The 27,789-nt window shown below is 47.0% G+C and overlaps 1 protein-coding gene across 4 annotated transcripts in view; it reads right to left on the bottom strand.

Moving 5' to 3' along the window:
- LOC144828333 (casein kinase II subunit alpha-like) overlaps positions 1–27,789 on the bottom strand; it is a 213,553-nt gene that overhangs the window by 70,556 nt on the left and 115,208 nt on the right. For 2 of the 4 annotated variants that reach the window (XM_078686446.1, XM_078686445.1), the window contains exons 3-5: positions 9,832–9,943; positions 5,675–5,776; positions 1,345–1,395 (exon numbers count right to left, since the gene is read on the bottom strand). In XM_078686446.1, coding sequence (XP_078542572.1) covers positions 1,345–1,395; positions 5,675–5,776; positions 9,832–9,943 — 265 coding nt within the window. Of the gene's footprint in view, positions 1–1,344; positions 1,396–5,674; positions 5,777–9,831; positions 9,944–13,686; positions 13,857–27,789 lie in introns of those variants that run through there. The other 2 variants (XM_078686449.1, XM_078686448.1) reach the window with 2 other exon arrangements.

Here is a 27,789-nt window from a genome sequence, read left to right as displayed (position 1 = left end):
AATAGTTTAAAACACTGGGTTTAAATAACATTTTAAAAGTGAGAGGTACAACTGGCTTTTACTCAACCCTTTCATGCGCGGTGAATTTTCGCGCTTTGCGGCCGTTTTAAAAGTCCGGCAGGATCATGATGGCCTTCAGCGTCATTCACAACACGCCCACCGTGATGCATGACGGACGGGGGCCGTCATCATCATGGAAGGGGTTAAGGGCTAGTCATACAATTGTTTTGAACCTTTATCTTGCATTCATATCAACTCAAAATTGTGCCATGCGATTGGAGGGATGGTTCCTGCCACTGTAGTCTGAATTCTACAATGGATAGTGAAAGTTTTTTTCCAGGTTAAATAAATATTTCAAGAATATAGTGTACTTAGTGATTAAATACATCTCACATTTCCTGTTTTTGTTTTGATTTCACTCTTTAGCTGCTAATATTTTTATCTGAGCCTTTTCTCTAGTGCGTTTAAATGCCAAAAGGCTATTACCTATAAATAGGATTATACTGGTCCCCTATTTGTTATATATATTTATATTTTTTCAAACTGTTTTATTATAAGCTTAATAAAGTTGTATAAAATAATTATCCTGATGTGATATCCCGCCTTCTTATACATTTGCCATATCGCCAATCTGTTTTGCTGCCATTACATGGCTATAAATGCATAACCAATCTACATCTTTAGAATGGCTCCCTACATCAAAGACATTGGTTGGCTATTTAAATCTTTCTTCTATTTCGTTATGCGTTATGATTAGATTTAGGTTTTCTTCAGGAAACGTATCATGGTGGTTCTTCTATTTTTATTTGCACATACTGTTAACACAAATGCAAGTATTATTCTAGGGAAAGATACATAGATAAACCCATATGAGTGACGTGGTTATAGGGAAGACTGGGAAATCTCTCAAGAATAATCGTGTTGTATTGATCCTGAAATTAAATTATTAGTTACAATAATGGCTCTGCTAAAACAAAAAAAATGTTTTAAAAAAAAATCTGTTCTGCTTGAAACAAATTTTGATTGTGCATAAAAAAAAGGGTTCTATGTGGTCAAAATCTACTAAGAAAAAATAACAGAAGAGAATATCAAAAATGACATTTGCGTTCACCTGCACTCGACTGCAATAATCTATACTGCAATGAGATTCACACTCAACTGAGACTTTGGCTAAACTAATTTTCTAAACGCTTTGTAGGAGAGCTGAGCCTGCCCGCTCCACCCAAACCCAGATGCAGATTCCTAAAGCGCTCAGGCCTGGACTTGGGATAACCGGGTAAGGAAGCCTTAACACATGGGGCATCTCAGTGATGCCACAGGGCACCTACTGAAACAAGTCCTTACCTTAAAGTCTGTGTTGTTCACATGTTCGAAGACCAATGCCGGCGTCCGAGACTAGTGGTCGATCCATTTGCAAGAAATAAGGAAAGAAAAGAGAGTCTTTTAGTGCTGTGTACAAACGCCAGCAAGCCACCTGTAAGGACAACGTGAACGTCAGACCAGCAGTCCCTGCGCTGTTGGGTTCGAATGAAATGAGAGTACTCCGTGTACATCAACAGGAACATGGACAGCGACCCAGCACTACTCCACCCCATGCAGTACCTATATAGAATGTATAGCATGGACCGCCTTCAGCCACTCTCACTCCCTACACTAATGTTTCTGTCTCCTTTGCTGGCTCATTGCACACACTGCATAACTATGCATCATCTAATGGGATTCTGTAACAGAAGATTAGCAAAATGAGGGAAAGGGCAAAATACAAGGAGGAGGTGACCTGGAAAAATAAAAGTGAGAAGGTGAAGGTTTCCTCTGCAAAGAGGACAACGTTTAAAAAAAAAAGCAGATCAAAGAAAAAATGCAGCAAATCTGAAAACGTATATGGAAAGTAAGGATCGGATTAATTTGACCTAATAAGGTAAAACATATTTTTTGGGCTGGTCAGATTAATCGCACTCCGATTGAAACGGAGTATGGCCTATGCTACGCCGTTGCCAGGATTGTATGCCCCCTCTTAACACAACCCTCCTATGCTAAACAAATACATGTAGACAAAACCTACACAAGGGACTGAGATGCAAGGACACACAAACGTCTATTTACTGCTGGTGCTCGTTTGACCAATCTTCATGAAATTTTCCCAAAAAAGTGTCAAGGTGGGTCCAATTGTCAATATGACTCGTATAAGAAGAGGAGCCTCGCCTACCGAGGTGAGGGGGATTGGGCATCGATTTAGGGCTTTAGACTGGGGGTGCTTTTTTATCTAAAAAGTACCTGGGGTGGTTACAGGGCTCAGGGAAGGGGTTGGGTATTTTAACAAGGGCTGGGGGCAGATGGGGGCAACGGGAACAAGTTTATGAGCAGGGGCAGAGGACACCATTACCACGCAAAGGGCTTTACCACACATGCCTTTACAACTAAAACCGTGGTAAAGGCATGGGTGGTAAAGTTAAATTCATTAAAAAAGAAAAGCGTGGTAAAGGTTATGCGTGGTACGGGTATTCGCATTGATTCTCATGCGTGGGAAAGGAATGCGCTGCAACGGAATACGTTGTACCATCATACAACCGCCATAGAACAGCACTGACAATAGGACAGTTTAGTGTTTTGTACATTGATTGGTTAAGAGTAATCAGACGACAGCCATCCCAATAAAATACAGCATAGGGGACAAGCTAAAACCCACAAACTTCAGTCCCGCCACATTTCACAAATACAGTCTGGAGGAAATGATTAGGTGTCCATGGGAGTAATATGGTGTAGGCGACCATCAGCTTGTGCTCCGCTACATACACTCCTGAGGATTATGTAGTCAGGAGCCGGATACTAAAAGGAAGAAGAAAGTTTGGTATTCAGAGGTAACCGGAAGCAAGACTGGTAACTTGGACATTACATGAATGCCCGCCCTGCCTCTGGGCTCACAGGTGTGCACATCAATGAATCTGCCCCCAACATAAGGAAGCTATCCGTGTTACTGAGACTCGGGTAGACAACGCTCTACAGTAGGCGGTGAGGCAGCAGCACCGTCCTTGGCATGTGGTACTGGCATCATGCAGTCAAAGTTGAATGCACTCACTGCCTTCAACTGAGATTCCTTGGGCTACAAATGAGGAATAACAAAGGGACTGATGTACTCAACATTTTCTTAAAATCACATGCAATAGCTAAAGTGCACCAACCTCGTCTGCAGGTTGGAAAGGCCTTTACAACTGATCAAGTGGGTTTCGAGAGACAATTCCTAATCACAATTACGAAGAGGAGGAAAAGGGGCGCCCCCCAATTGTGAGCTACAATTACAAGTCAATTGTTTGAGACACAATGGTCGTCACAAAGCACGCAACACACACTGTAAACCAAATACCCTCTCCTTTGTGATGCTAAAGTCCCAAGAGCAGCTTCCCCTTTGGGTACGGGTGAATAAGCCTTGTGAGAAAGATACTGGGCATGGGCTGACCGAGTTGCTGCGTCCAATGTATTCCAAAAAGACAGCTTGTTTGTAAAGCAGCTCCTGTTCCTTTAAGCATCACAAGCCGCCTTCTAAGAACAGGTTTCCCGTTTGGGGTGCAGACTTGGGGATGGTGGCCAGCTGTCCTATCCAGACCCCCATCCCTTCATCAGCAGCCAATAACAAGGGGTCAAATAGTGTGAACTGCCTTATTAATATTCAAAAGGCAGGCTGTTTGCAATTCACTGTTAATGGTCAATTGGTGATGGGACCTATTAGAGTATGGATTGCATTGCATATTGCACTTCCACTCACGCCCGGTCCGTATGATATAGATATATAGATATAGATATAGATATATAGATATATATATATATATATATATATACCTGGCTTGCGAATGGTGATCGTACACCGAGCTCAATATTGTGGCAGAAACGTGCAATCCTATACGACATCCTGGAGTCCGCAGGGTTAGTTTTAAAGATACTGCAGGAGGACCCAGCCCTAATCTGCATCCTGTATAGTACATTTAAGAGGGAGGTGTGCAAAGCCAGGAACTCATGGTAAACTTTATGGGGAGGGTCAAAGTACAACTTCAGAAAAAAGAAAAGATGTAAGATAAGCCCAGCAAGTGGAGTTCAGCACACAGTATGCAGGGTGTGACAGAAAGGAAAGTTGATAGGTAACTGTAGGGGCCACAACATTCAACATTATACAATTGGACAATAAGCAACAAAAAGTACATTGGACAAGTAGGAGCAGAGCTATTAGGTTATGAGGGAGGACGTCCTATGAATGTCTGCACCAGATAATGACCATGGTGTAGTCAGAAAGAATGTGTCCGGGTCACCAACTTCAAGTTATCTGCCACGTTTATGTATGTAAAGAAAGCTTACAGGGTTTCAGAAGGATGACATGGAAAATGTATTGAAAATTGTAAAAAGTGCAACAGCAAATGCATGACTCATGGCTTGAAATGTCCAGTTAGTGTGCTCTCTAATACTAGCTTTGACTGCCCTATCAGCTACAAGGAGTAGATTCACCACCACATCCCTTCTGTGCTTTCACCTCCCACACCTACACTCAGCTACTCCATCTTTATCTTCCCAGGTGGTGTATCACAGACTGGCGTTTACTACAATTCTGCTCTTACACCTTCCAAGCCTCATGATGAACTACTTTTGCTTCTTCTTGACGTGTTCTCTTACTCTCAGCATCATGTCTCCTTACTCTTGGACAATCAGAGGACCACAGGCTCAAACTACCTCTTCAGCACGCTCACCTATCTTTCACATTCCCCCTCACCTCAGCTCTCTAAGGAGGAAGAGGCTCACTGCTGACCCTCTTCTGCCTGTTCACCTTCCCTACATCGAACTTACCTACTTCCGCATGCCCTTCCTCGCGGCGTGGTACAGACTCACCCCTCTACGTGTTCACCTTCCCTACATCCATCTTACCTACTTCCTAATTCCCCTCTCTTTAGGAGGAGTACGGACTCACCCCTCTGCTGGTTCACCTTCCCAACATCGAACTTACCTACTTCTGCATGCCCTTCCTCACGGCGTGGTACAGACTCACCCCTCTGCTGGTTCACCTTCCCTACATCGAACTTACCTACTTCCGCATGCCCTTCCTCGCGGTGTGGTACAGACTCACCCCTCTGCTGGTTCACCTTCCCTACATCGAACTTACCTACTTCCGCATGCCCTTCCTCGCGGCGTGGTACAGACTCACCCCTCTGCTCTTTCACCTTCCCTACATTGAACTTACCTACTTCCGCATGCCCTTCCTCGCGTCGTGGTACAGACTCACCCCTCTGCTCTTTCACCTTCCCTACATTGAACTTACCTACTTCCGCATGCCCTTCCTCGCGTCGTGGTACAGACTCACCCCTCTGCTGGTTCACCTTCCCTACATCGAACTTACCTACTTCTGCATGCCCTTCCTCACGGCGTGGTACAGACTCACCCACCTGCTAGTTCACCTTCCCTACATCGAACTTACATGCTTCCGCATGCCATTCCTCACGGAGGAGTACGAACTCCCCCACCTGCTCATTCAACTTCCATACATCATCCTACCTACTGTCTCCATCCCTACTTGCGGCAGCATGGGGGTCTCCAGTACTACTAGGAGGCTTCATTACTTTCCATATATTGCTACCCCCCCCAACCCAAGTTCCCCGTTCCCTTTTCTTTACAGCCTCCCCTAGGGCCGCAGACTCACCACTGGGTCTTTCACGAGGTCGAGCAGTGAAATGATATTTGGGCCCCCTCTCAGGTTCTCCAGGATTTTGATTTCTCGCTTTATTTTCTTCTTCTTCACAGGCTACAGAAAGGAGAGAAACAGGACCGTGAAATCAAAGGGTGTCTGCAATGCGTATGCTTTTAAGCTCACTTGACTGCTAAGGAATTGTGCAGAAAGGGCAGGATATAGAAGTCAGAAGAGCAAGTTAAAATGAGTCTATAAACTGAAGCACCACCTGCAGCTGTGGGGGGCACCCTGCCCACAAAGACACCACCTCATAGGCTGCCGCTAGCTCCCAGCTCATTCTCTCCCATCTTTATGGATAATACATTATGAGATGGCTCAGATGGTGGGGCATGTGGGTATCATTACTTACTGATTCTTCTTGGGTATTTTTTTTATCAGTATTTCAACAACAAGGTATAGGTTTGAGATCAATACATGGCCCTCTCCATCTGTCCCCTGCTCGGTCTGTGTGCTCAATCCTTGATCCCTCTCTATCCGCCGCCCTCTCCAGAGGCTTCTCGGTCTGTGTTCAATCCTTGATCCCTCTATTTGCCACCCTCTCCAAAGGCTTCTTGGTCTGTTTTCAATCCTTCATCCCTCTCTATCCGCCTCCCTCTCCAGAGGTTCTCAGTCTTTGTGCTCAATCCTTGATCCCTCTCTATCCGCCTCCCTCTCCAGAGGTTCTCAGTCTTTGTGCTCAATCCTTGATCCCTCTCTATCCGCCTCCCTCTCCAGAGGTTCTCGGTCTGTGTGCTCAATCCTTGATCCCTCTCTATCCGCCTCCCTCTCCAGAGGCTCTCGGTCTTTGTGCTCAATCCTTGATCCCTCTCTATCCGCCTCCCTCTCCAGAGGTTCTCGGTCTGTGTGCTCAATCCTTGGTCCCTCTCTATCTGCCACCCTCTTCAGAGGTTCTCGGTCTGTGTGCTCAATCCTTGGTCCCTCTCTATCCGCCTCCCTCTCCAGAGGTTCTCGGTCTTTGTGCTCAATCCTTGATCCCTCTCTATCCGCCACCATCTCCAGAGGCTTCTCGGTCTGTGTTCAATCATTGATACCTCCATCCGCCTCCCTCTCCAGAGGTTCTCGGTCTTTGTGCTCAATCCTTCACCCCTCTATCCGCCACCCTCTCCAGTGGTTATCGCACTGTGTGCTCAATCCTTGATCCCTCTCTATCCGCCTCCCTCTCCAGTGGCTTCTCGGTCTGTGTTCAATCCTTGATCCCTCTACACGCCTCCCTCTCCAAAGGCTTCTTGGTCTGTTTTCAATCCTTCATCCCTCTCTATCCGCCTCCCTCTCCAGAGGTTCTCGGTCTTTGTGCTCAATCCTTGATCCCTCTCTATCCGCCTCCCTCTCCAGAGGCTCTCGGTCTTTGTGCTCAATCCTTGATCCCTCTCTATCCGCCTCCCTCTCCAGAGGTTCTCGGTCTTTGTGCTCAATCCTTGATCCCTCTCTATCCGCCTCACTCTCCAGAGGCTCTCGGTCTTTGTGCTCAATCCTTGATCCCTCTCTATCCGCCTCCCTCTCCAGAGGTTCTCGTCTTTGTGCTCAATCCTTGATCCCTCTCCAGAGGTTCTCTGTCTTTGTGCTCAATCCTTGATCCCTCTATATCTGTCACCCTCTCCAGAGGTTCTCGGTCTTTGTGCTCAATCCTTGATCCCTCTCTATCCGCCTCCCTCTCCAGAGGTTCTCGGTCTGTGTGCTCAATCCTTGATCCCTCTCTATCCGCCTCACTCTCCAGAGGTTCTCGGTCTGTGTGCTCAATCCTTGATCCCTCTCTATCCGCCTCCCTCTCCAGAGGTTCTCGCTCTGTGTGCTCAATCCTTGATCCCTCTCTATCCGCCTCCCTCTCCAGAGGTTCTCGGTCTTTGTGCTCAATCCTTGATCCCTCTATCCGCCACCCTCTCCAGAGGTTCTCGGTCTGTGTGCTCAATCCTTGGTCCCTCTCTATCCGCCTCCCTCTCCAGAGGTTCTCGGTCTTTGTGCTCAATCCTTGATCCCTCTCCAGAGGTTCTCGGTCTGTGTGCTCAATCCTTGGTCCCTCTCTATCCGCCTCCCTCTCCAGAGGTTCTCGGTCTTTGTGCTCAATCCTTGATCCCTCTCTATCCGCCTCCCTCTCCAGAGGTTCTCGGTCTGTGTGCTCAATCCTTGATCCCTCTCTATCTGCCTCCCTCTCCAGAGGTTCTCGGTCTGTGTGCTCAATCCTTGATCCTTCTCTATCCGCTGCCCTATCCAGAGGTTCTCGGTCTGTGTTCAATCCTTGATCCCTCCATCCGCCACCCTCTCCAGAGGTTCTCGGTCTGTGTGCTCAATCCTTGATCCCTCTTTATCCGCCTCCCTCTCCAGAGGTTCTCGCTCTGTGTGCTCAATCCTTGATCCCTCTCTATCCGCCTCCCTCTCCAGAGGCTCTCGGTCTTTGTGCTCAATCCTTGATCCCTCTCTATCCGCCTCACTCTCCAGAGGTTCTCGGTCTTTGTGCTCAATCCTTGATCCCTCTATCCGCCACCCTCTCCAGAGGTTCTCGGTCTGTGTGCTCAATCCTTGGTCCCTCTCTATCCGCCTCCCTCTCCAGAGGTTCTCGGTCTTTGTGCTCAATCCTTGATCCCTCTCTATCCGCCTCCCTCTCCAGAGGTTCTCGGTCTTTGTGCTCAATCCTTGATCCCTCTCTATCCGCCTCACTCTCCAGAGGCTCTCGGTCTTTGTGCTCAATCCTTGATCCCTCTCTATCCGCCTCCCTCTCCAGAGGTTCTCGGTCTTTGTGCTCAATCCTTGATCCCTCTCTATCCGCCTCCCTCTCCAGAGGTTCTCGGTCTTTGTGCTCAATCCTTGATCCCTCTCTATCCGCCTCACTCTCCAGAGGCTCTCGGTCTTTGTGCTCAATCCTTGATCCCTCTCTATCCGCCTCCCTCTCCAGAGGTTCTCGGTCTTTGTGCTCAATCCTTGATCCCTCTCTATCCGCCTCACTCTCCAGAGGCTCTCGGTCTTTGTGCTCAATCCTTGATCCCTCTCTATCCGCCTCCCTCTCCAGAGGTTCTCGGTCTGTGTGCTCAATCCTTGGTCCCTCTCTATCTGCCACCCTCTTCAGAGGTTCTCGGTCTTTGTGCTCAATCCTTGATCCCTCTCTATCTGCCTCCCTCTCCAGAGGTTCTCGGTCTGTGTGCTCAATCCTTGATCCTTCTCTATCCGCTGCCCTATCCAGAGGTTCTCGGTCTGTGTTCAATCCTTGATCCCTCCATCCGCCACCCTCTCCAGAGGTTCTCGCACTGTGTGCTCAATCCTTCATCCCCCTCTATCCGCCACCCTCTCCAGCGGTTCTCGCACTGTGTGCTCAATCCTTCATCCCTCTATATCCGCCACCCTCTCCAGCGGTTCTCGTACTGCGTGCTCAATCCTTCATCCCTCTATATCCGCCACCGTCTCCAGCGGTTCTCACACTGCGTGCTCAATCCTTCATCCCTCTCTAACCGCCACCCTCTCCAGCGATTCGCGCACTGTGTGCTCAATCCTTCATCCTTGTCTATCCGCCACCCTCTCCAGAGGTTCTCAGTCTTTGTGCTCAATCCTTGATCCCACTCGATCTGCCGCCCTCTCCAGAGGTTCTCGGTCTGCCTGTTCAATCCTTCACCTCTCACTATGTGCAGTGCCCTCTTGATGTCCTCAGTCCAAGTTCCATCCATGACCTTCTCACTCTGTTCGCCCCTCGACAGAGGTTCAGTCTGTATGTTCATTCCTTGGCCTCTATGTAACCTGAGAGAAGACACTATGGAATGTGCACATAAAACTACAGAATGTCCAAACCGCCAGATCTCTGCAGGCATGGCATATTCTGGACATCAACCAGAGTCCTTCAGGGGATAGCTTCAGGGCTTTAGCTCAATGCTAAACCAAGGACGTTAATATAACCTTGGTTCATCCATCCTCCTCGGGACATGCGGGCAATGAGAACCCTTTAAGGGCCGTGTACCCTATGGTTCACCTCTTCCTCAGAGCCTATGTGAGGCCGTGTCCTCCATGGCTCACCTCTCTTCCTGGACCCAGGCAGTGGGACCTGTGGAAAGCCATGTCCACGGCGCCCTGTACAGACCTCCACCTATGACGGTCGGTGAAGGGTGGACGGTGCACACTCGCCCTCTTACCTTCAATATTTTCACCACCACCTTCTCGTTGTTGGTGATGTTAATGGCTTCAAAGACTTCGCTGTACTTGCCGCGGCCCAACTTCCTCACGAGTTGATAATCGTCTTGATTCCTGTAAGAGTGAGATTCATAGGTCAGGAGGAGGAAACATCAAAGATCACAAGGCAGCAAGACAAAAACAGGGCACACCAAACATTCTTGGCCATTTACCCTCCATCCATTGGCCTGTTAGCAGCAACACTTTTACAAAATATCATTTTTTCCAGCAAGAGAGTTCAGCGCTCGCCGCTGAATCCTCTGCATCACGCGATCGGATCCCATGAAGTCCAGTTCAACTTTTCATCCTTTCGAGGTCAGTGCACAGAGTACTATCAAATTGAGCGATATTTGACACTGGTTTTTTACAGTGTTTAGAGTCTGTAACACTGTATGAAGCGCTATATAGAACCACTACTGAGTAAAGGAGCCCACCCTCTGACAAGATGGTTAGCCTGGACATAGAGTGTCTTCGTATTTTAGATCTCTTTTTTGCAACTGTATACGAAAGCGTGGGGCTGTCTCAGACATCCATCCAACGTGCAACACAAGGCGGGCCCTCATGGTTGAATCCCAACACTACTGAAATCAGCTTCACTGACATAACCAGCTGCCCATGCTCTGATGACTTAACCGCTACCGCGTTTTCCCGCTGTGCGCTGATTTTTGAAAAACGCGCGGTTTGTGACAAAGCCAGCTCGTCATCCGCGTAGCGCAGGTAACGCCCATGACGACCTGGCTTTGTCATCAGCGTGGAAGGGGTTAAAGACAAGGACTTCGGAATTGTGCGATTCTGTTGCCGCATAATTATGGCTTTGCCACTTTTGACACAATCCATCATCTATTTCAAAACCTGCAGATTTAAAAATTGTTCTTTCTAGTTCAGACAGATCAAAAATGACTAAAAATGAAGCGACGTGTGTTACTGTTCAGTTAAAGGCCTTCTGCAAAGTTGACTGGTCACTTTTCAGTTGCTTATTCTGTATTTGGGTGTCAAAGTGGTACTAATTCATTAAAACCTTTGGCAGATAATGTTAGCGTCTGGAAATCCAAAAATAATGAGGTAATACTAACACAAATGTGCTGCATAACGCTGCATAATTTGCTATTTCTTGGTGCAAAATTCAGCCAACTCTGCCACATAAGTCGACACACCTTTAGCACATAATTCTAGAGACCCTGCTTATATCCATCATGAGTGCCCGAGTACTCTGGCGCTGTCATACGGCCCAGGGAGACGCACCCCCCCCCTCCCCCCACACACAATGGCATTACCAGCCGATCCAGAGCTGGGGACTTCTGAATGAGGCATAACATGCGGTATCGAACTCTGCGCGCTGTTCTTTTACATAGTTTGAATTTGTCCTGTCTCGTATCCCCGTGCGGATTTTGCCAGTGCTTTTTCCTGGCATAAGCAGAACATTCTAACCTTGTATTTTTGCTGAGACTGAACTTGCATTGTAAATAAATCAATAAACCCACGCAGGATTCCAAGGTGTTTCTTCAGGGGTGCTGTGGAATTCCACAACCTTGCAAGTCTGCTTCCTGCAGGCCCTGGCCACCCCTTCTGCCCCCTCCCCCGTCCCTGTTTTTTAGGTCTCGCCTGTCGATGCGCATGCGCATCGAGCAAGCGAGAGTATTGGGACTTATCCACTCTTTATCCACACTGCAAGGAATCGTGGCGATTCCTTGCAGTGCCCGTGACTTTTAAGCTCAATGCGCATGCGCATTGAGCTTAAAAGCGCGTGCACGTCCGTCTTTGTTTACCCGCTCCGCCCCTTCCCGCCGTCTCGCATTTCCCCTGCCGCATCAAAGGCTTTCACGGCCGGCCGGCCATGCTTTCAGTTTCACGACCGGCCGGCCGTGTCAATTACATTCCAAAGCCCGCTCTCCCTGCTCCGCCCCCTGCTCCGGCCGAGACGCATTTCTCCTCCCCCCTCCCCTCTCTTCCCTCCGTCTTGTTTCCTTTAGCTGCCCTGGATGATCTATTCTTACTCAAACTTGCACCGCTTTTACTAAATCTTACCCTTTTAACCTTCGCGATGTTTCCCCCTTTTTACCTCCAGTGCTTGATATATCGTTCTCCCCTTTTTAACTCGGTTTTGCGAGGTCTCCGTTTATTTATCCTCTTGCTGGCTCCCCTTTTCTTTACCCCGCCCGGTCCGGAGGATCTCCTCTGCCATAGCCCGGTGCTGGATCTGTCCTCGTTAGCCCGGTGCTGTAATTGACACGCTCCCCCTTAGCCCGGTGCTGGATCGCCCTTCTCTTATCCCACACATGAGTTGCCCGACCGTGCTAATCCTGACTGCATGAATAAAATCCAGCACAGGCAAACGCACCCGTTCTCCTACTGTAACTTCAATATACTCGCAGGCTCGCCACCTCACCCAAACGTGCTCCCCCAAACAACGCGGCCTGCCACGCAAGGACATCAAACCTGGTTGCTGGTGGTCCCTACAGCTGCTTGAACCAGGTCCCGAGCTACAAAGAAACTCCAGCATTCAGCACCTCCTCGCCTCACCGCCTCGGTCTGCCTCTCACCTTCGTCGGCATCAGGCCTTCGCCCGCATCCCATAACTGCCATCTTGGCAGCGTAGTGCACCACAGGAAGGTTAAGGCGATCTCGCCCTCCAGACTTCTCCCCCAGGACTGCCGCCTCCGCAGTTTTCCGCTGTGAGTCTGCACGCCGAATCGCCTCCCAGCCGCTCACAAACAGAGTGCACATCTCCCGTTGCCGCAGCCGGTGGAAGTCTCCCCCTCAGTGTGCTGCCGTCATTTTAGATGCGCAGCGCCCAGCGCTCAATCGGGTGATTTTGCTGCACTTACACCCTTGTAACAGCACCAATGCGCCCCAGCAGCAGTCCAGCTCATGCACCAGGATTTCCGCAACCAGTTTTGCAGTAAGGGGCCACCTTAGAATCGCCAACCCCTCACCCTCAACACCTCACCCTCACTCACTCACCCTCAACCCCTCACCCTCAAACCCTCACCCACCCTCAACCCCTCACCCTCACTCACTCACCCTCAACCCCTCACTCTCACTCTCTCACCCTCACTCACCCTCAACCCCTCCCCCTCAACCCCTCACCCTCACTCACCCTCAACCCCTCACTCACCCTCAACCCCTCACCCTCAACCCCTCACTCACCCTCTCTCACTCATCCTCACTCACCCTCAACCCCTCACCCTCACTCACCCTCACCCTCAACCCCTCACCCTCACTCACTCACCCTCAACCCCTCACTCACCCTCACTCTCACTCAGCCTCAACTACTCCCCCTCACCCTCACTCACCCAAAACCCCTCACTCACCCTCACCCTCACTCACCCTCAACACCTCACTCACCCTCAACCTCAACCCCTCACCCTCACTCACCCTCACTCACCCTCACCCCCTCACCCTCACACTCACACTCACCCTCACCCTCACTCACCCTCACTCACACTCACCCTCACCCTCACACAGTGCAATAGTTCTCCGACCATTTCAGTTAGAGCTTTTAGAAATGTTTATGGCTTTTTTTATTTGTAATACTTTAGCATTGGCTACAGGAAACAAAAATGCTAAACATTTACAAAAAAAAACCCATAAACAATTCTAAAAGCACTAACTCTAATGGTGCGAGACCTATTGCATTTCCAATGCTTGTCTATCTTACTCTTCGGTCTTCTTTCTCCCTTATAGGTCTTTCTCTCTCTTGCTCTGGAACCAGGTACGATAATGATAAATGCATCCTGATCCCTAGACATGAGCACAGGTGGCCACCAGCCGCCCCCACCACCGGCACAAATTAAGCATGGGCACAGGGGTGTACATACACAAGCATGGCTGGCTAGAGACGCCTGTACTCCTCCTAGGGTGCCACAAAACTGCTCTCCCTCACTCCCTGTGAGTCCCGGCTCCTCCTCAGACAACCCTGTGCTCTTCCTTACACATGCCACTCCCGGCTCCTTCGGAGACAACTGCGGAATGTGGCTCATATCTATGTACCTTGGACCCGGCAAGGAAAACGCCTCAGTGCTTCATGTAACCACTGTCACTCAGAAGACATGGACTTCTAAAACAAGCACTGGCAAACCCAATCAGTCACATCTTTTTCCTTTGCTACTTCAGCCCTATTGGCTTTCCTAATGCTATCGGCTGATGCTGTGCAAAAAAGAAAAAAATAAGGGTTATTGCAGATATTGGTTAGCATAAACAAAGGGAAAAAAACAGATGCATGTGTCCTTCCACATGCACCTACTACGTCATACCCCTACCGCAATCCCCGCTTGATGAAGTGTACATGTGCATGCGTCCGCAATAGAATCTGTAATCTGCTGTAAAATGTTTAAACTGTGTTTAAGCGGGACTGTGCACTTCGTTTTTTGGCCAGGAGAGGAGTAAGGTTTTATACAAATAGTGTAGTTAGAGGACAGGTTTGTTGGGGGGTCCTTACCTGCAGAAGTTCAAAGTGTGGATTGAGCCGGTCTGTCTCCTAGGAGATTTCTGAAGAGAGGAGCAGCTTCCAACTCCCTGGTCAGCAAACCTTGTCTGCGGTAGCTGGGACCTTACATAGTCTGATATTGTTTTGTACGTGTGTACACTGATTGATGGTTGTATCTGATGTTTCTATTGGATTACGATTAGTGTCCTCATTGGTTGGGTATTTAAGGGTTCTGATTGGTTTCTGGGTCAGTGACTCAATCAATGTAGGGTTGGGACTGGGGCTAGGGTTAGGATTTCTATTGGAAGTAGAGACAAGGGTGAGTGCCTGTTTGAGCCTGTTAGCGACTTGTCGGGACCAGGGCCAGGAAGGCTGCCTATTTTCCCATTCATTAATACCCACCCTATGTATTTGTCCCTCTGTATATAAGCATTTATTTTCACTATTGAGATATGCCTATCTTTGTGTATTGCTTTGTATAAACATGTACAATAATTATGTTATAAAAAACAAAAACAAAAGAAAAAAAAATCATCTTTGGTCTACATGTACTTGCTTCCATTATGCATCTATGTACCTCCATGTACTTGGTTCTGTGTGTCCGTTACTTATCTCCTGAAAAAGCATATCCATTGCACTACCCTATTTCTCATCTGCTACCTCTATCAATATCTTTATTCTGCATATACTTACCTCCTTTATGCATCTATATACTTTCAATATACTTATGGATCTTTACATTTATCACTTCCTTCTAATTTAGTATTTCCAATGCACTACCCTATTTCTAAGCTTATACTTCTCTCAATATATCTTCTAGCCCAACTTTCTGACTCATCTCATACTTTTCTACTACTCTTTCCAATTCACTACCCTATCTCTCACCCTATACATCCATCACCCACTCTCTTATTTATCTCAAACCCTATACCACTACTATGTTCCCCAAATAACCCTTTGACTCTCCTACTCTACCCCTCCTTGCATCATCTGACACCTCTTTAACTATACAGATCCCCCAAAACAAAACTATCTAAACTCTTCCCTCTGACTCTTCCCCTCCAAAATCCCTTTTTACTCATCCAAAAGTCTCCTCCTACTGCTATGACCTAGAAAATAAATGCTTCACTCTTCTATCCCTCCACTATCCTTTTCAATCAAAATAACATACTAGCATGTTCTCTTCTCTAATGCCATAATCCACTATACTAATTCACCACTAATCCTTTATGGGTTCCAGAGTAGTGTGCTACTCGCCAACAAAGCGTTTCAACACCCATCAGGGTTACACGCGCTATATAAATGCAAACCTTTTTCCCTTTTTTACCCCTTCCCAAACCTTCTCAATCCAAATAACTAACTAACATTTTCAACACTAATCCTTTATGGGTTCCGGAGTAGCCTGCTACTTGCCAGAAAAGCGCCTCAACACACCCCATCAGCGGTAAGAGGCGCTATATGAATGCGCGGCATTCGAAACCGTTAACCATCAGATCTTAATTCAAAGGCTTCACAACCTAGGCATCTCTGGAACCGCGCTGGCGTGGTTCCAGTCGTTCCTTGAGAATAGATCCTTTCAAGTCTTTCACAACGAGGCTATCTCCAAGAAAACTCCTCTTTGCTGTGGAGTTCCTCAGGGCTCCTCCCGGAGCCCTACTCTTTAACGCTTATACTTGCACTCTAGCGGAGGCAGTTCTTCCTTTTGGAATCCATATTATTACGTATGCCGACGACACGCAACTAGTGATTGGACTTAACAAATCAGACAGTAACTCCCCAGGTCCCTATAAGTGCCTCCAAGAGAGAGCCTCTTGGATGAGGGACTCCTTCCTGAAACTTAACGGGGACAAGAGTGAAATCATGGTCCTGGGAAATCGTTCCCCACTCAATGCGAGAGAAATCTGGCCTTCTGTCTTAGGCCCTGCCCCCTCGCCCAAACCCCAGCTTAAAAGTCTGGGTGTTTGGTTGGACCAAGACTTGTCCTTCAAGCCACAAGCTAGGAAGACAGCCGCCACATGTTTTGGCATCCTTCAAATTGCACGTAAAATTCTTCCCATCTTACCGTTCGGGGCCAGGAAAATCATGGTACAATCCCTTGTCTTGTCCAGGCTGGACTACGCCAATGCGCTTTACCTAGGGTCCCCGTTGGCCACCATTTCCAGGCTACAAACCACCCAGAATCGGGCTGCCGGACTATTGCTCAATGTCCCCAAAATGCAATCAGCCAGACCAGCTCTGAAGGCTCTCCACTGGTTTCCTATCCAGGAGAGAATCAATTTCAAATCATTATGCATCGCTCACAAATCCTTCCATAACCTAGGCCCCCCTATCCTTAATAACATCATACAGAGGTATGAGCCCAATAGAACCCTCCGTTCCAAATCACTAATTCTGGCTTCTATTCTGAAAATTAAAAAAGCCAGAAGCGGAGGCCGTTTATTCTCCCTAAATGCCGCTAAATTGTGGAACTCTCTTCCACACCTTCTTCGGGCCGAATCCAACTATCTCTCCTTCCGCAGATCCCTCAAGACGTGGCTGTTTCCCTAAATCCCGCATGACCATCTGCCCTGGTTTCCTCAGAGCGCTGGGATGCCTTCGGGTAGCCATGCGCTATATAAATACCACTCAATTTCAATTTCAATGCAGACCTCTCTTTCCCTTCTATCCCTCCGCTATCCTTCTCACTCCAAATAACTAGCTAATATCCACCACTCAAATTACTTTCATATTTCACCATACTAATTCACCACTAATCCTTTATTGGTTTCCGGAGTAGCGTGCTTCTCGCCAAAAATAGCGCTTCAACACCCCATCAGGAGTTAGAAGCGCTAAATAAATACAAACCTTCTTTCCTCTTCTATCCTTCTGCTATCCTCCCGAATCCAAATAACTGACTAACATATCCACCACTTAAAATGTACTTGCATATTTCACTATACAAAGTCAACACTAATCCTCTATGGGTCCCAGAGTAGCATGCTACTCGCAGAAAAAGCACTTTGACGCCTCGTATGGGGTAGTAAGCGCTATACAAATGCAATTACAATACAATACGCAATGACCCTGCAGCACTTTCGAGTTTATCATTCGAATATGGAGAACACCAATCTTAGAGTAGTATATTTATATTAAAAAAGCAATAAAATGTGCTTGAAAGCACTTTTACAACAAGCACTGGCAAAGCCAATAGGTCTTGCCTACTCGTGAACTATTGTCTTTGGTAATTTTTTAGATGCACATTTACAAAGCCAACAGATGTTGCATAGGCAAGACCTATTGGCTTTGCCAATGGTTGTTGCATGTGATCAGTGCTAATATTAAAGCAAAACTGCACAGACAGAAAGCTGATGAAAAGCAGCCCTATGCCTCTGCTGTCTTCTATAAAAGCAGAGGAGCCAAAGGATTCGTCAAAAGAAAAGCAGAACAAAAAATCTAGAATCTGTAAAACTGTTTCACTCAAAAACCCAAAATCATTCGGATGCCACAATTAGCGCTGGAAAAACAATAATGTGATTAACACCCCTTTACGTTCTTGGTGAACACCGCTTTTCGTGTTCTGTGCTACACCTGCACTCTTGTAGTCACAACAATGTTCACATTTTAGGTACTGCCTTTTGCTTGTACTCAAGATCAGAAACTCCAGATCACCCCCATCGCCAGGTGTGCTGCAATACTGGCAAACAGCTGTCGAACAAAAAAATGCACAGGCCAACAACACTCCCAAATCGTGCAGGAGAGTTCCAAATGTTACTCTGGCCTCCCGTATCCCGAACGTGCTGAAAAAACAAATCAGTTGCTTTTGGCTTCCTGTAGATTTTAACAAACTTCAGTGAGTGAAGCTAAGTGGATACAATCGGAAAGCTAGTTTTAAAATGATTGACAGGAGACGGGAAAGTTATTGAAAACAAGAGTTTCCTATTAATCCTATGATTGGTTAGAAAAACACCCACCTGTAGAAAAGATGCCCCCTGCCCCCCTGTTGTCATGCACGCTTCTGGTAAGCGAAACTCCCTTCATCCCAGCTATTTAAAAAATAATTTCGCCTGTCACTGGTTGAAGTTTTTGTGCTACTTTAGTTACAAAAGCATTTTATTGATGGCTTATTTTAAAAAGCCTGATTTATAGCAGCAGTTTATGACTAACAGCTGCTATTAGAAACTGAGCACTAGTCATCCTATAAACAGGAGAGCTTTAAAAGCTCGACCAATCATTGGTAACACCTGTTAAATAGATCTGTGATTACAAGTAGGGCATCCAAACCGAATAGGTCAACAAAACAAGTTTGCATTTCAAGTCAGCAATTCTGAACCTCTGCTCTCGAATGCTCAGAAACCATAATCGCCTAGAAGTAGGTCACCCAGGAACAAACCACTACACAAAAACATTGACATGTTTAGACAAGTTAGGTGGGAGGAGATTTCCGGGCTGCTCGAAGAATGTAAACTAAGCAGCCATGCACTCCGAGCGCCGGTAACACTGGAATTTAAGCAATCGCTTTGAAGATGGAGGTAAAAAACAGCGTCTCATATTTGATCTCGATCTGAGAGGATGTGGGTAACGCCCAGAGCTGCCGACATTGGAACTGGGGAGCCAGGTTTGAGTCTCGGTGTCTGCTCTCCCAGTGCCTATAAAAACAAATGCCAATCGTAAACAAAATAAAACAATGGCGAAACTCCATAAAAATGCTGAATGAAAACAAGAGAGAGAAAAGGAAACAAATTTACAAATGCCGAATATGGATATTTAAGTTTGTTAGCACTACGGCAATTGTTGCTGAACCCCCACTGGGTAAACTTGCCCAAGAAAAGCCGACCTTTCGAAAACAGTGGCAGAAAAAATAGCGTGTTTAGACAAACCTACATGCACAAAAGGGCAAGACTACAAGTAGTATGACCATTGATCATTGGAAGGGTGGACACACAAAAAGGAGTGACATATAACAAACATTGCTCAGAGAAGCAAGCCTTTGTGGAGGACACGCAAAGCAACAAATGAAAAGCGATAGGCGGGCTGAAAACCCACAGAGTAGATACAGCATGTCTCGAAGAGTTAGCACACGCGCTGCCTAGGCAAGACCTAAAAAAAAAAAAACGAGAGGCCTAGTAGCAAATTTCAGCTGGTGGCCCACCTAAAACGTAACAAAGAAAAAAAAACCATTATAAACACAAGTATATTGGAAGGAGCTGTGGCTCAGCGGATGAGCAAGGATTTGAGGAGCAATTAAAACACAACCAGTGTGACCAGCAGTACTGGGAGAGGCGAGGGAAGCCTCTGGAAAAGTGGAGGGGAGGTGAAAAAAACACACATCGCATGGGTGGGAGGGGTCAAGTAAGGATGCGCAAGTGGGGAGATATGAAGAAAATAGTATTCTCAAATAGTGGTAAAAGAAAAAGAAAAAAGCATTGAATAAGTCAACAGGTCTCGCCTATACAAGAGCTATTGGCTTTGGCAATGTGTTTTTGCCATGCTGTACACCAGTGTGGCTGCTGTTCAGCATGGCAAAGAGTTAGGGGGCGATGAATGTCCTGGGCTGGATTAGCTGGAGTGGAGTGCCAAGAGAAAATAGTGTGTCATATAGTGTAAAGGGGCGGGGGGAGTAGAGTGTTGTAGCGTTGATTGGAGTAGAGTTCAGTGGCAGAGAGTGCGTGAAGTGCAGTGGAATGGAATAGGGTGGAGTGGGTTAGAGTAGAGCTGGGTGGACTGGGGCAGAGAAGAGGTGGATATGAGTGGGCGGACCGGATTGAAATGGGGTGGATTACAATGGGTTGAGGTGGATTGGACAGGGGTGAATTGGAATGGTTTGGAGTCGATTGTATTAGAGTAGGGTGGGTTGGAGTGGGGTGAATTAGAGTTGTGTGGGAAGATTAGACTGAACTGAAGTTTGGCGGATTTGACTGGAGGGGGTGGATTGGAGTGAGGTGGCGTGGTTTGGAGTGGGGTGGACTGGAGTGTTATGGACTTGAGTGAGGTGGGTTGTATGGATTGGATTGAGTGGGGTGTACTAAACTGCGGTGGATTGGACTGCAGAGGAGTCGGGTGGACTGGATGGGTTGGATTGGATTGAAGTGGGGTGGCGGGTTGGATTAGATTGGATGGAACCGCGGTGGGGAGGATTAGATTGGGATGGGGCCGACTGGAGAGGGGTGGAATGGAGTGGCATGGGTGGGATAGATTGTAGTGGAGTAGATGGGAGGAATGAAGTGAACTGGAATGGGGTGGATTGTATTGAGCTGGATGGGGTGGATTGGAGTGGGGTAGACTGGATTTGGCTGGATTGGAGTGGGGCAGACTGGATTTGATTGTATTAGGGTGGAGTTTGGGGCAGACTGGATTTGGCTGGATTGCAGTAGGGTGGAGTGTGGGCAGACTGTATTTGGCTGGATTGGAGTAGGGTGGAGTGTGGGCAGACTGGATTTGGATGGATTGCAGTAGGGTGGAGTGTGGGCAGACTGGATTTGGCTGGATTGGAGTAGGGTGGAGTGTGGGGCAGACTTTTGGATTGGAGGGGGGCAGATTGGATTTGACTGGGGAAGATTGAAGTGGGGCAGATTGTTTTGGATTGGGGCAGATTGTTTTGGATTGGAGTGGGGCAGATTGTTTTGGATTGGGATTGGACTGGGACATATTTCTATTTGGATTGAAGTGGGGAGGATTGGAGGGGGAAAGATGGTTTTGAATTGGAGGGGACAGGACTGGAGGGGGAAGATTGTTTTGGATTAGAGTGGGGCGAATTGGAATGGAATGGGTTAGGTTTGGAGAACTGGGGTGTGGTGGATTGGATTTGGGTGTGTGGTTTGGATTGGGGGTATGTGGATTGGTGTGGGGTGGAGTGGGGTGGGGTGGATTGAAGTAAGGTGGATTGGGGTGGATAGGATTGAGTGGGGTGGATTGGATTGAGTGGATGGGGTGGATTGGAGTGGTCCGGATTGGAAAGGGGTGGATTGGTTTGAGTAATCTTGATCGAGGGGGGGGGGTTGGGGTGTACTGCAGAATTACGTGTTAAAGGCTAAAGCATAATTTCAGAAATTACACACAAGAAACAATGTCGATTTGCATTATTTAGAGCAAGATAATCATCTTTTGAGAACAGCGCCCACAAACAAAAACAAAAGAAAACATGAGTGCCAAGTGTGAAAAGAGGTGACAAAATAAAAGAAAGGTAACTATAGCCGCTTAACCACGGCGCAAATTCCGCTGCGGTTTGATTAAATGGGTAGGGCCGCGTCGGCCAACGGACGTGTGCAGCACTACGGAGGTTGTGCTCGCGAAGGTCGTTGGCCGCCGACAGAAGCAGCGATGGGGATAGAAAATAAATTTTGCAATTTTGTTTGTCCTGCTTTGCAAGTTTTGGCCAGTCACATGGTTTCTGTTTGCAGGGCACTACATTTTTTAAAAAAAGAAGAACAAAATAGTACCTCAATCACGACCAGCGCCATGAAGGCCAACACATGGTAAGCAACAGGCAGACTGCAAGGCTCGCCCCTAAACTGAGTCCCTCAACATAGGCAGAAAGACACGAGTCGTCAAATCAGACCATAATAAAGATCAAGCATTAGAAATTCAATAGGTCTCGCATTTGCTTAATTTAAAGCTATTGGCGTTGTGAATGGCGTTGGAAATGACAATGTCTTTTACCCCCCGCTGACCCCGCCAGGCTCATCAGCATGTGCCCGTCATAAAAAGGAATATCAAAATCTAGGATTGTGCGACACGACAGCTCTTATGCAAAATACATCAGCATTTGTTTTAAACAATCATGCCTGTGACAGTTTTACAAAGCTATTTTCGTTTTTACCCTCACTGCTGATAACGTTTGAAAAATTCATGAAACTGTGAAGTTTTTTGAAGAATTGAACATGTGAGTTTCTGTAATTTCGCACACCCATCCCCTTACCCCTGCAAAATCCCTGAATCTGGTACGAAGACGCTGCTGTCAGCCTGAATACCACACACCTACGGGGCAGATGTGGCAGGTCACCGACCCGGACTTACTGCTCTGAAGGTGGGGCAGGTGAAAGAAGCATTTACAAGATAAATACAGTTAACTCCGTTTTGGAAAATTGCTAATGCGGAGAAGCTTTCCTCCCGCCCTTCTCTGTCACCGTATAGACCCTCGCAGGATCCTGCTCAGCATGAGACAAGCAGGTATTCAAGCTCCCACTCCGTTGGACTCCTTGGCTTTGCACACGTGTGAGCGCCCCCTCCCCCGGTTCCTTAGTGGCATTGCTGAGGGTTGAATGACATTTATGCTAGGTGAGAAGGGAGTCGGCGACAGGGATACCAATTTGAGTTCTGTCCATCTCTGTGCGCGTGGCTTTGGATGCGCTTTCTCTTTGAAGGGGTGTCACGCAGAGTAGCGCTGCGCCTTTTAAGTAATGTCGAGCACAGGGCTGTGTACCTCGCACACACAACCAACTGCACATCTACCACACATCCAGTTGCAAAATTGTCACATGGAGGTTGTTATTCTCACGCTCACACCACACACACATACACATCAACTTGGAGGTACAACTCAAACTGTCAAACACAGCAGGTAATCTCTATCAATAAGACATCTGTATATTTTATGCCCATACCCGGGCACCTCACACACAGACAAAACCAATCTCCCCATGCCTACCAAAATGAATGCGTTCTTGTGTAATGTAACTAGTGATCATGACAAGCGCTGCGATGCCTGTGGGTCAAGTTTGCGATAAGTAAAACTGCAAACACACACACACTTACACGGGTGTGAACCTGACATAGTGGATTGCGAATCTATCAAACCATGGCTGTCAATTTGATAAGCGGGCGCTGTTTCTCACTTAGCTTCGTGTATCCCACACCAGTTTACCTCACACATGAATCTATAGCGCTGCTTAATTTGTAAAAAGAATTTGCATCTATGTCCAAGGAAGCATGCCTTCAACGATACTTTGCATCACGCATTAGCATGTGCAACACGCATAGGGCACGGTACTACACCATGCTATAGCATACACTCGTTTTGCTAGATTTACATTCTTTGTTTTTCAGTAATCATCACGCAGCTGAACTGCGTATTTCCGACGGAAGAGCCTCGTGGCGTAGCCCTCTGCTGGCAGTGCTAGTGATTTCACTGGTGAATGTGCAAGGCTGTTACACTGAAATTGTGTAGTTTAAGCCGACGAGTAGTGCAAGTGACACGGTGCTCTGAAAGGTAACAGATCACGTTGCAGTGTTCGCCATGCACAACGATGGCCGTGCTTAAAAGGATGTTATACCACAGGGTGTGGACATGGGTCGGCCGGATGCAAGACATTCAAAGACACAAGGGCAGGAGGTGAAAACACGCTTGTTCAACTGAACAAACGTTGTCCGGCATTAATGGAGCACACGTTCCCCAGACAACAGAGCCGGTTCCTTAGTAGCATTGCTGAAGTCTGAATGACATTTATGCTAGGTGAGAAGTGAGTCGGCGACAGCGATACCAAATCGAGTTCGGTCCCTCTCTGCGCGTGCGGCTTTGGATGCACTTTCTAAGAAAGTGAAATCGCACGTTGTTCGTGCCTGGAGTGTGAAAAACTCATTAAACTCAGTACGCGCCTCCTAAAGATAAGATAAAGCTTCACGACAGCCATGAAGCTGACGACTCAGTCCGGATGGGCCGTCCAAAAGGGAGACAGGGCAGTAACCAAGAAGCATCCTTTTCAATGGGAAGGCTGCGTTTAGCATAAACGCAGGCGCGACCCAATGACAATGATTGGCGGGGCTTCACGTCCCCTTCTGAAATCTCAATCACAATAGTCCTCGCAGAGCGAGCAGCGCTTGGGCGCAGCAACGCTAGGCGAGACCTAAAAAAATGCTGCACAGGAAATAAAGAAAGAAGCTAGGCAAGAAAACCCCCCAGTAAATGACAAGGGTGTGACCCAGTGCCTACTATCTCTAAATAATTCAGTGTATGTAAAACTGGTTTTTGATAACTCACATTAAAGCGGTCTGTAGATGAGATCTAAAAGGCACCCGCTGACACCAGCTCTGTTCATGCACATGCTATGGCAACTCCAGCAGACATGTGCTTCAGATACAGCTACGTGTGGCACCATCTGGCGCCAGTGGCAGGATACTGCTATAGACACATTTCTGGATCCAGTCCCAGGCTTGGAAAGGGTTTCCATGCAGGAATGTCATTAGTGATGTTAAAAATGATGTCATTAAAGATGTCCTGAGTGATGTGATATGTGGGGTCATAAGTAGGGCATGGCTGGGTGTGATATGTAGTAAGCTCAGTGATGTATGACTGACAATTTCACTCAATTATAACCTTTGCTTTTTCATTGAACCTCTGGGCTTTTTAACATAAGTTACAACTATAATGCCACTTTAACCTTTGTTTTTTTCAGTACATTTTTTTTTACGTAAAATGACATCTTATCTTAGAACCATACCAAACTATAACGTAATTTTAACCTTCGATTTTTTTAGTAAATTTCGACGTCTATGGGATTCCAAACCCATGCAGCGCTCTGCCTGCTGCTCTGCATGGCATAGGGTTCAAAACAGGGACAGGCTTTTGGCCAGGCTGCAGTGCCAACCCCTTGCGGGGGCCAACCCAACTCCGGCAGTCGGTCAAGCCCCCCCCCCCCCCCGTGAGCAGCCAACAGCCCATGGACCCCCACTGCACATTCTTCCTTTTTAGAAAAGAAATCTTCAGTCCAGCGGGACTCTCACCAGAGCATATGGGTTTTCTGGCTCGCGTGGAAGCAGTTACAATCTCCTATGAGGGGACCGGTGGGACAAGCGTGGCCAAAAAAAAAAAAACATTTTCATTGAATATAATGTAAAAAAAATAAAAAAATTATATACAATACGTCATTTCAACCGAGAAACGCTGGGCACTTCGGGCTAATTGAAGAATATATTTATTGTAAATACAGTGTCTCGCCTTGGCTGACAAACAAGTTTCGGCCCCCTGGCCTTTATCAATGTCAGCACATTATTGTGATTAAACAAATTAAATACCCCCATGACGTACAACGTGTTTTAAGGCTTGACATAAACGAAGGACACATTTCATTACAACTTCATAATGCTGGGTAAACGTGGCGGCCATTTTGAGATGATGGATGTTGAACATTTATCTGCTTAATCTACTCAAATGTTTATATACATTTCCATCAATTGATCATAACATAATGGTATTTCATTTTGCCAACATCATAATCACCACTTACATTTATCCTAGATATATACTTATTTTAATTCCGCCACGTTTAGTGACTCAACTCCTAGTTTATTGTGTTTGTGTAACTTATTCATGTTTTTCACCTCCATTCTAAATATTCCATGAACATTTCACTCAAGCTCCACAATTCATTTGTAGGACTTTCTTTTTTTAATTATAAAGGAAGGGTGTCCGTGTTCCCCCCACCCCCTTCCCTAGGAAGTATTTGGCCCCGGGGACCTAGGCCCCTGTACCAGGCATTTTTTTTAATGGGGAGTCGGGCTGCATGGTTTCCCTACCAGGGCCTATTACAGCCCCAGTGACTCCATCCCCCGAAGCCCGGGATCTTTTTTTCCTGTTTTTTTAATTTAAAAATCCCATCCCGGGGCATGCCCTTTATTTTTTAGGTCTCGACTATTCTATTCCGCAAGGAATAAAGAGACAAGAGTCTTGTGGGCCAAATAAGCTTTGAAACCATAGCGGATTTCGTCGAGTGCATGTGCTCATGCACGCGCTTTTTACCATTTGCTCCCGAGCCGCCTGCCTCCCACTTCAAAGGGATCCGCTCCCCCGCCCACTGCTTCACACTTCACGGCCGCCAGGCCGCGTCTCGCATTTCTCTCCTCCCCCTCCCCCCCAGCCCACAGCAGAGCTGAACAAATGTATTACGGCGATTAGTCATATCGACATACTTGTAAGATTTGTGTAGTTTGAAATAATTCTCTACATCGAGTTCGGACACGAAAGCACTATTCAACAAATTATATCTGCTGCTTCTCTGTAAGTAAAGGTACTTGTAGAGCTGGAAAGGATCGCACAGGGGAGCAGGAGGATTAAAGGTTTATCGTAAGGAAGCAGATCGCTTCAATCCCACTGCATGTCCCACACTCAACGAGTTTCAAACTATTGGGCTCCCTTACTGATTTACTTGCAAACCTCTTTAAGAAAAGAAGCCCTCATTCCGTATTTAACAACATGACTTTACACGACTTTTGACGGCCGCTAGGCCGTGTCTCGCATTTCTCCTCCCCCCCTAATTATTCACCCCTGCTGTTGTAACGAGCTGCAGACCCCTTATCAGCAGCGGCCGGGCAGAGATTTGTTTCAGCTATGAATGGCGAAAACTGTGTAAACAGAGTTAACCAAGCACTGTCTGGGCGGGGTGAACTCGGGTTCCATTCTGCAGCGCTGTTGAGGGTGTCAGACTTGGAGAGAGAGGCATTCTCAGTATAATAGCGTCCACAAGCAAACAGGACATGGCAGGCGACATTTGCACACGCGGAAACAAACCGCCACTCATTTCAGTACATTTATTATTTAGGGCTGCACTTCAAACCCCATCTCCCCCATCCCATCTCCTCACACTTTTGCAAAAGGCAATAACCGTTATTAAAAGTTGGTTAGCAAGGGAAACGTAACTGAAGAATAAACGAGTGTGTTATATGGGCGTACATGTCATTTTTTTAACGTCAATTTTACGCCGTAGGCTTTGAAACAACATTAATGAAATGTATCTGCCAATTCAGACGGATTGATTTAAGGAAGCCAGGGTCCAGTGGTTTAGTGGCCTTATGCATCAGATCCAAGGGTGTGTGTTTAGTGCCAGGGTCACAGGCTCTAGTCCCATTAGGTCTATTCATCCTCTCAGGGTCCACGTCATTGGTAGCAATAAAATGCTATAGGTGTCACATTTGCGAAAGTTAAAACTATTGGCATTGTAAATGACAAAGCTATTAATTTCGCTATTTTCAAAACCAGCACAAATAAAAAATGTGGCATTTACAATACCAATAGCTCAAACTTTCCTAATGCGAGACCTATTGAATTGAAAATGCTTGTTATAAGACAGGGTAAGGGGGCCACAATACTGGGTGCCCTGGTCGCATAGACGCCCTCCCCTTCATTTTTAGAAATGGCCCTGGAGGATGGGGTCCACAGGGCCTAACAAGGCTTGGGGAAAGGGGTGGTCACTCACCCTCTCTCCCCTTTAATTAAAAAACAAATGGCCCTGGGGATTGGGGCCCTGGGGATTGGGGCCCCAGGGCCAGGCCCTCTGGCCAACCTCTCCACAGCACACGACTAAAGGCTGTGCACATCATGGAGTTAGCTGTATGGAGGGGGGAGGGGGGTAGCTGCAGAGCCTGGGGGGAGGGTGTTGCATTTAAGTATTACTTTAGCTTTTTAAAAAAAATTCTAGAAATTCACTGAAAAAGGTAAAAGTAACATTATAGTCAGGTGACTTTGTCAATGATACCATTAACATATAGAACTACAAAATACAGAAATGTACCAGTTATAGTTAGCAGC

The sequence above is a fragment of the Lissotriton helveticus genome, chromosome 4_1 (assembly GCF_964261635.1).
Source record: "Lissotriton helveticus chromosome 4_1, aLisHel1.1, whole genome shotgun sequence".
In the NCBI taxonomy this organism is placed as follows: domain Eukaryota; kingdom Metazoa; phylum Chordata; class Amphibia; order Caudata; family Salamandridae; genus Lissotriton; species Lissotriton helveticus.
This window is presented reverse-complemented; position numbering and strand designations above follow the sequence as displayed.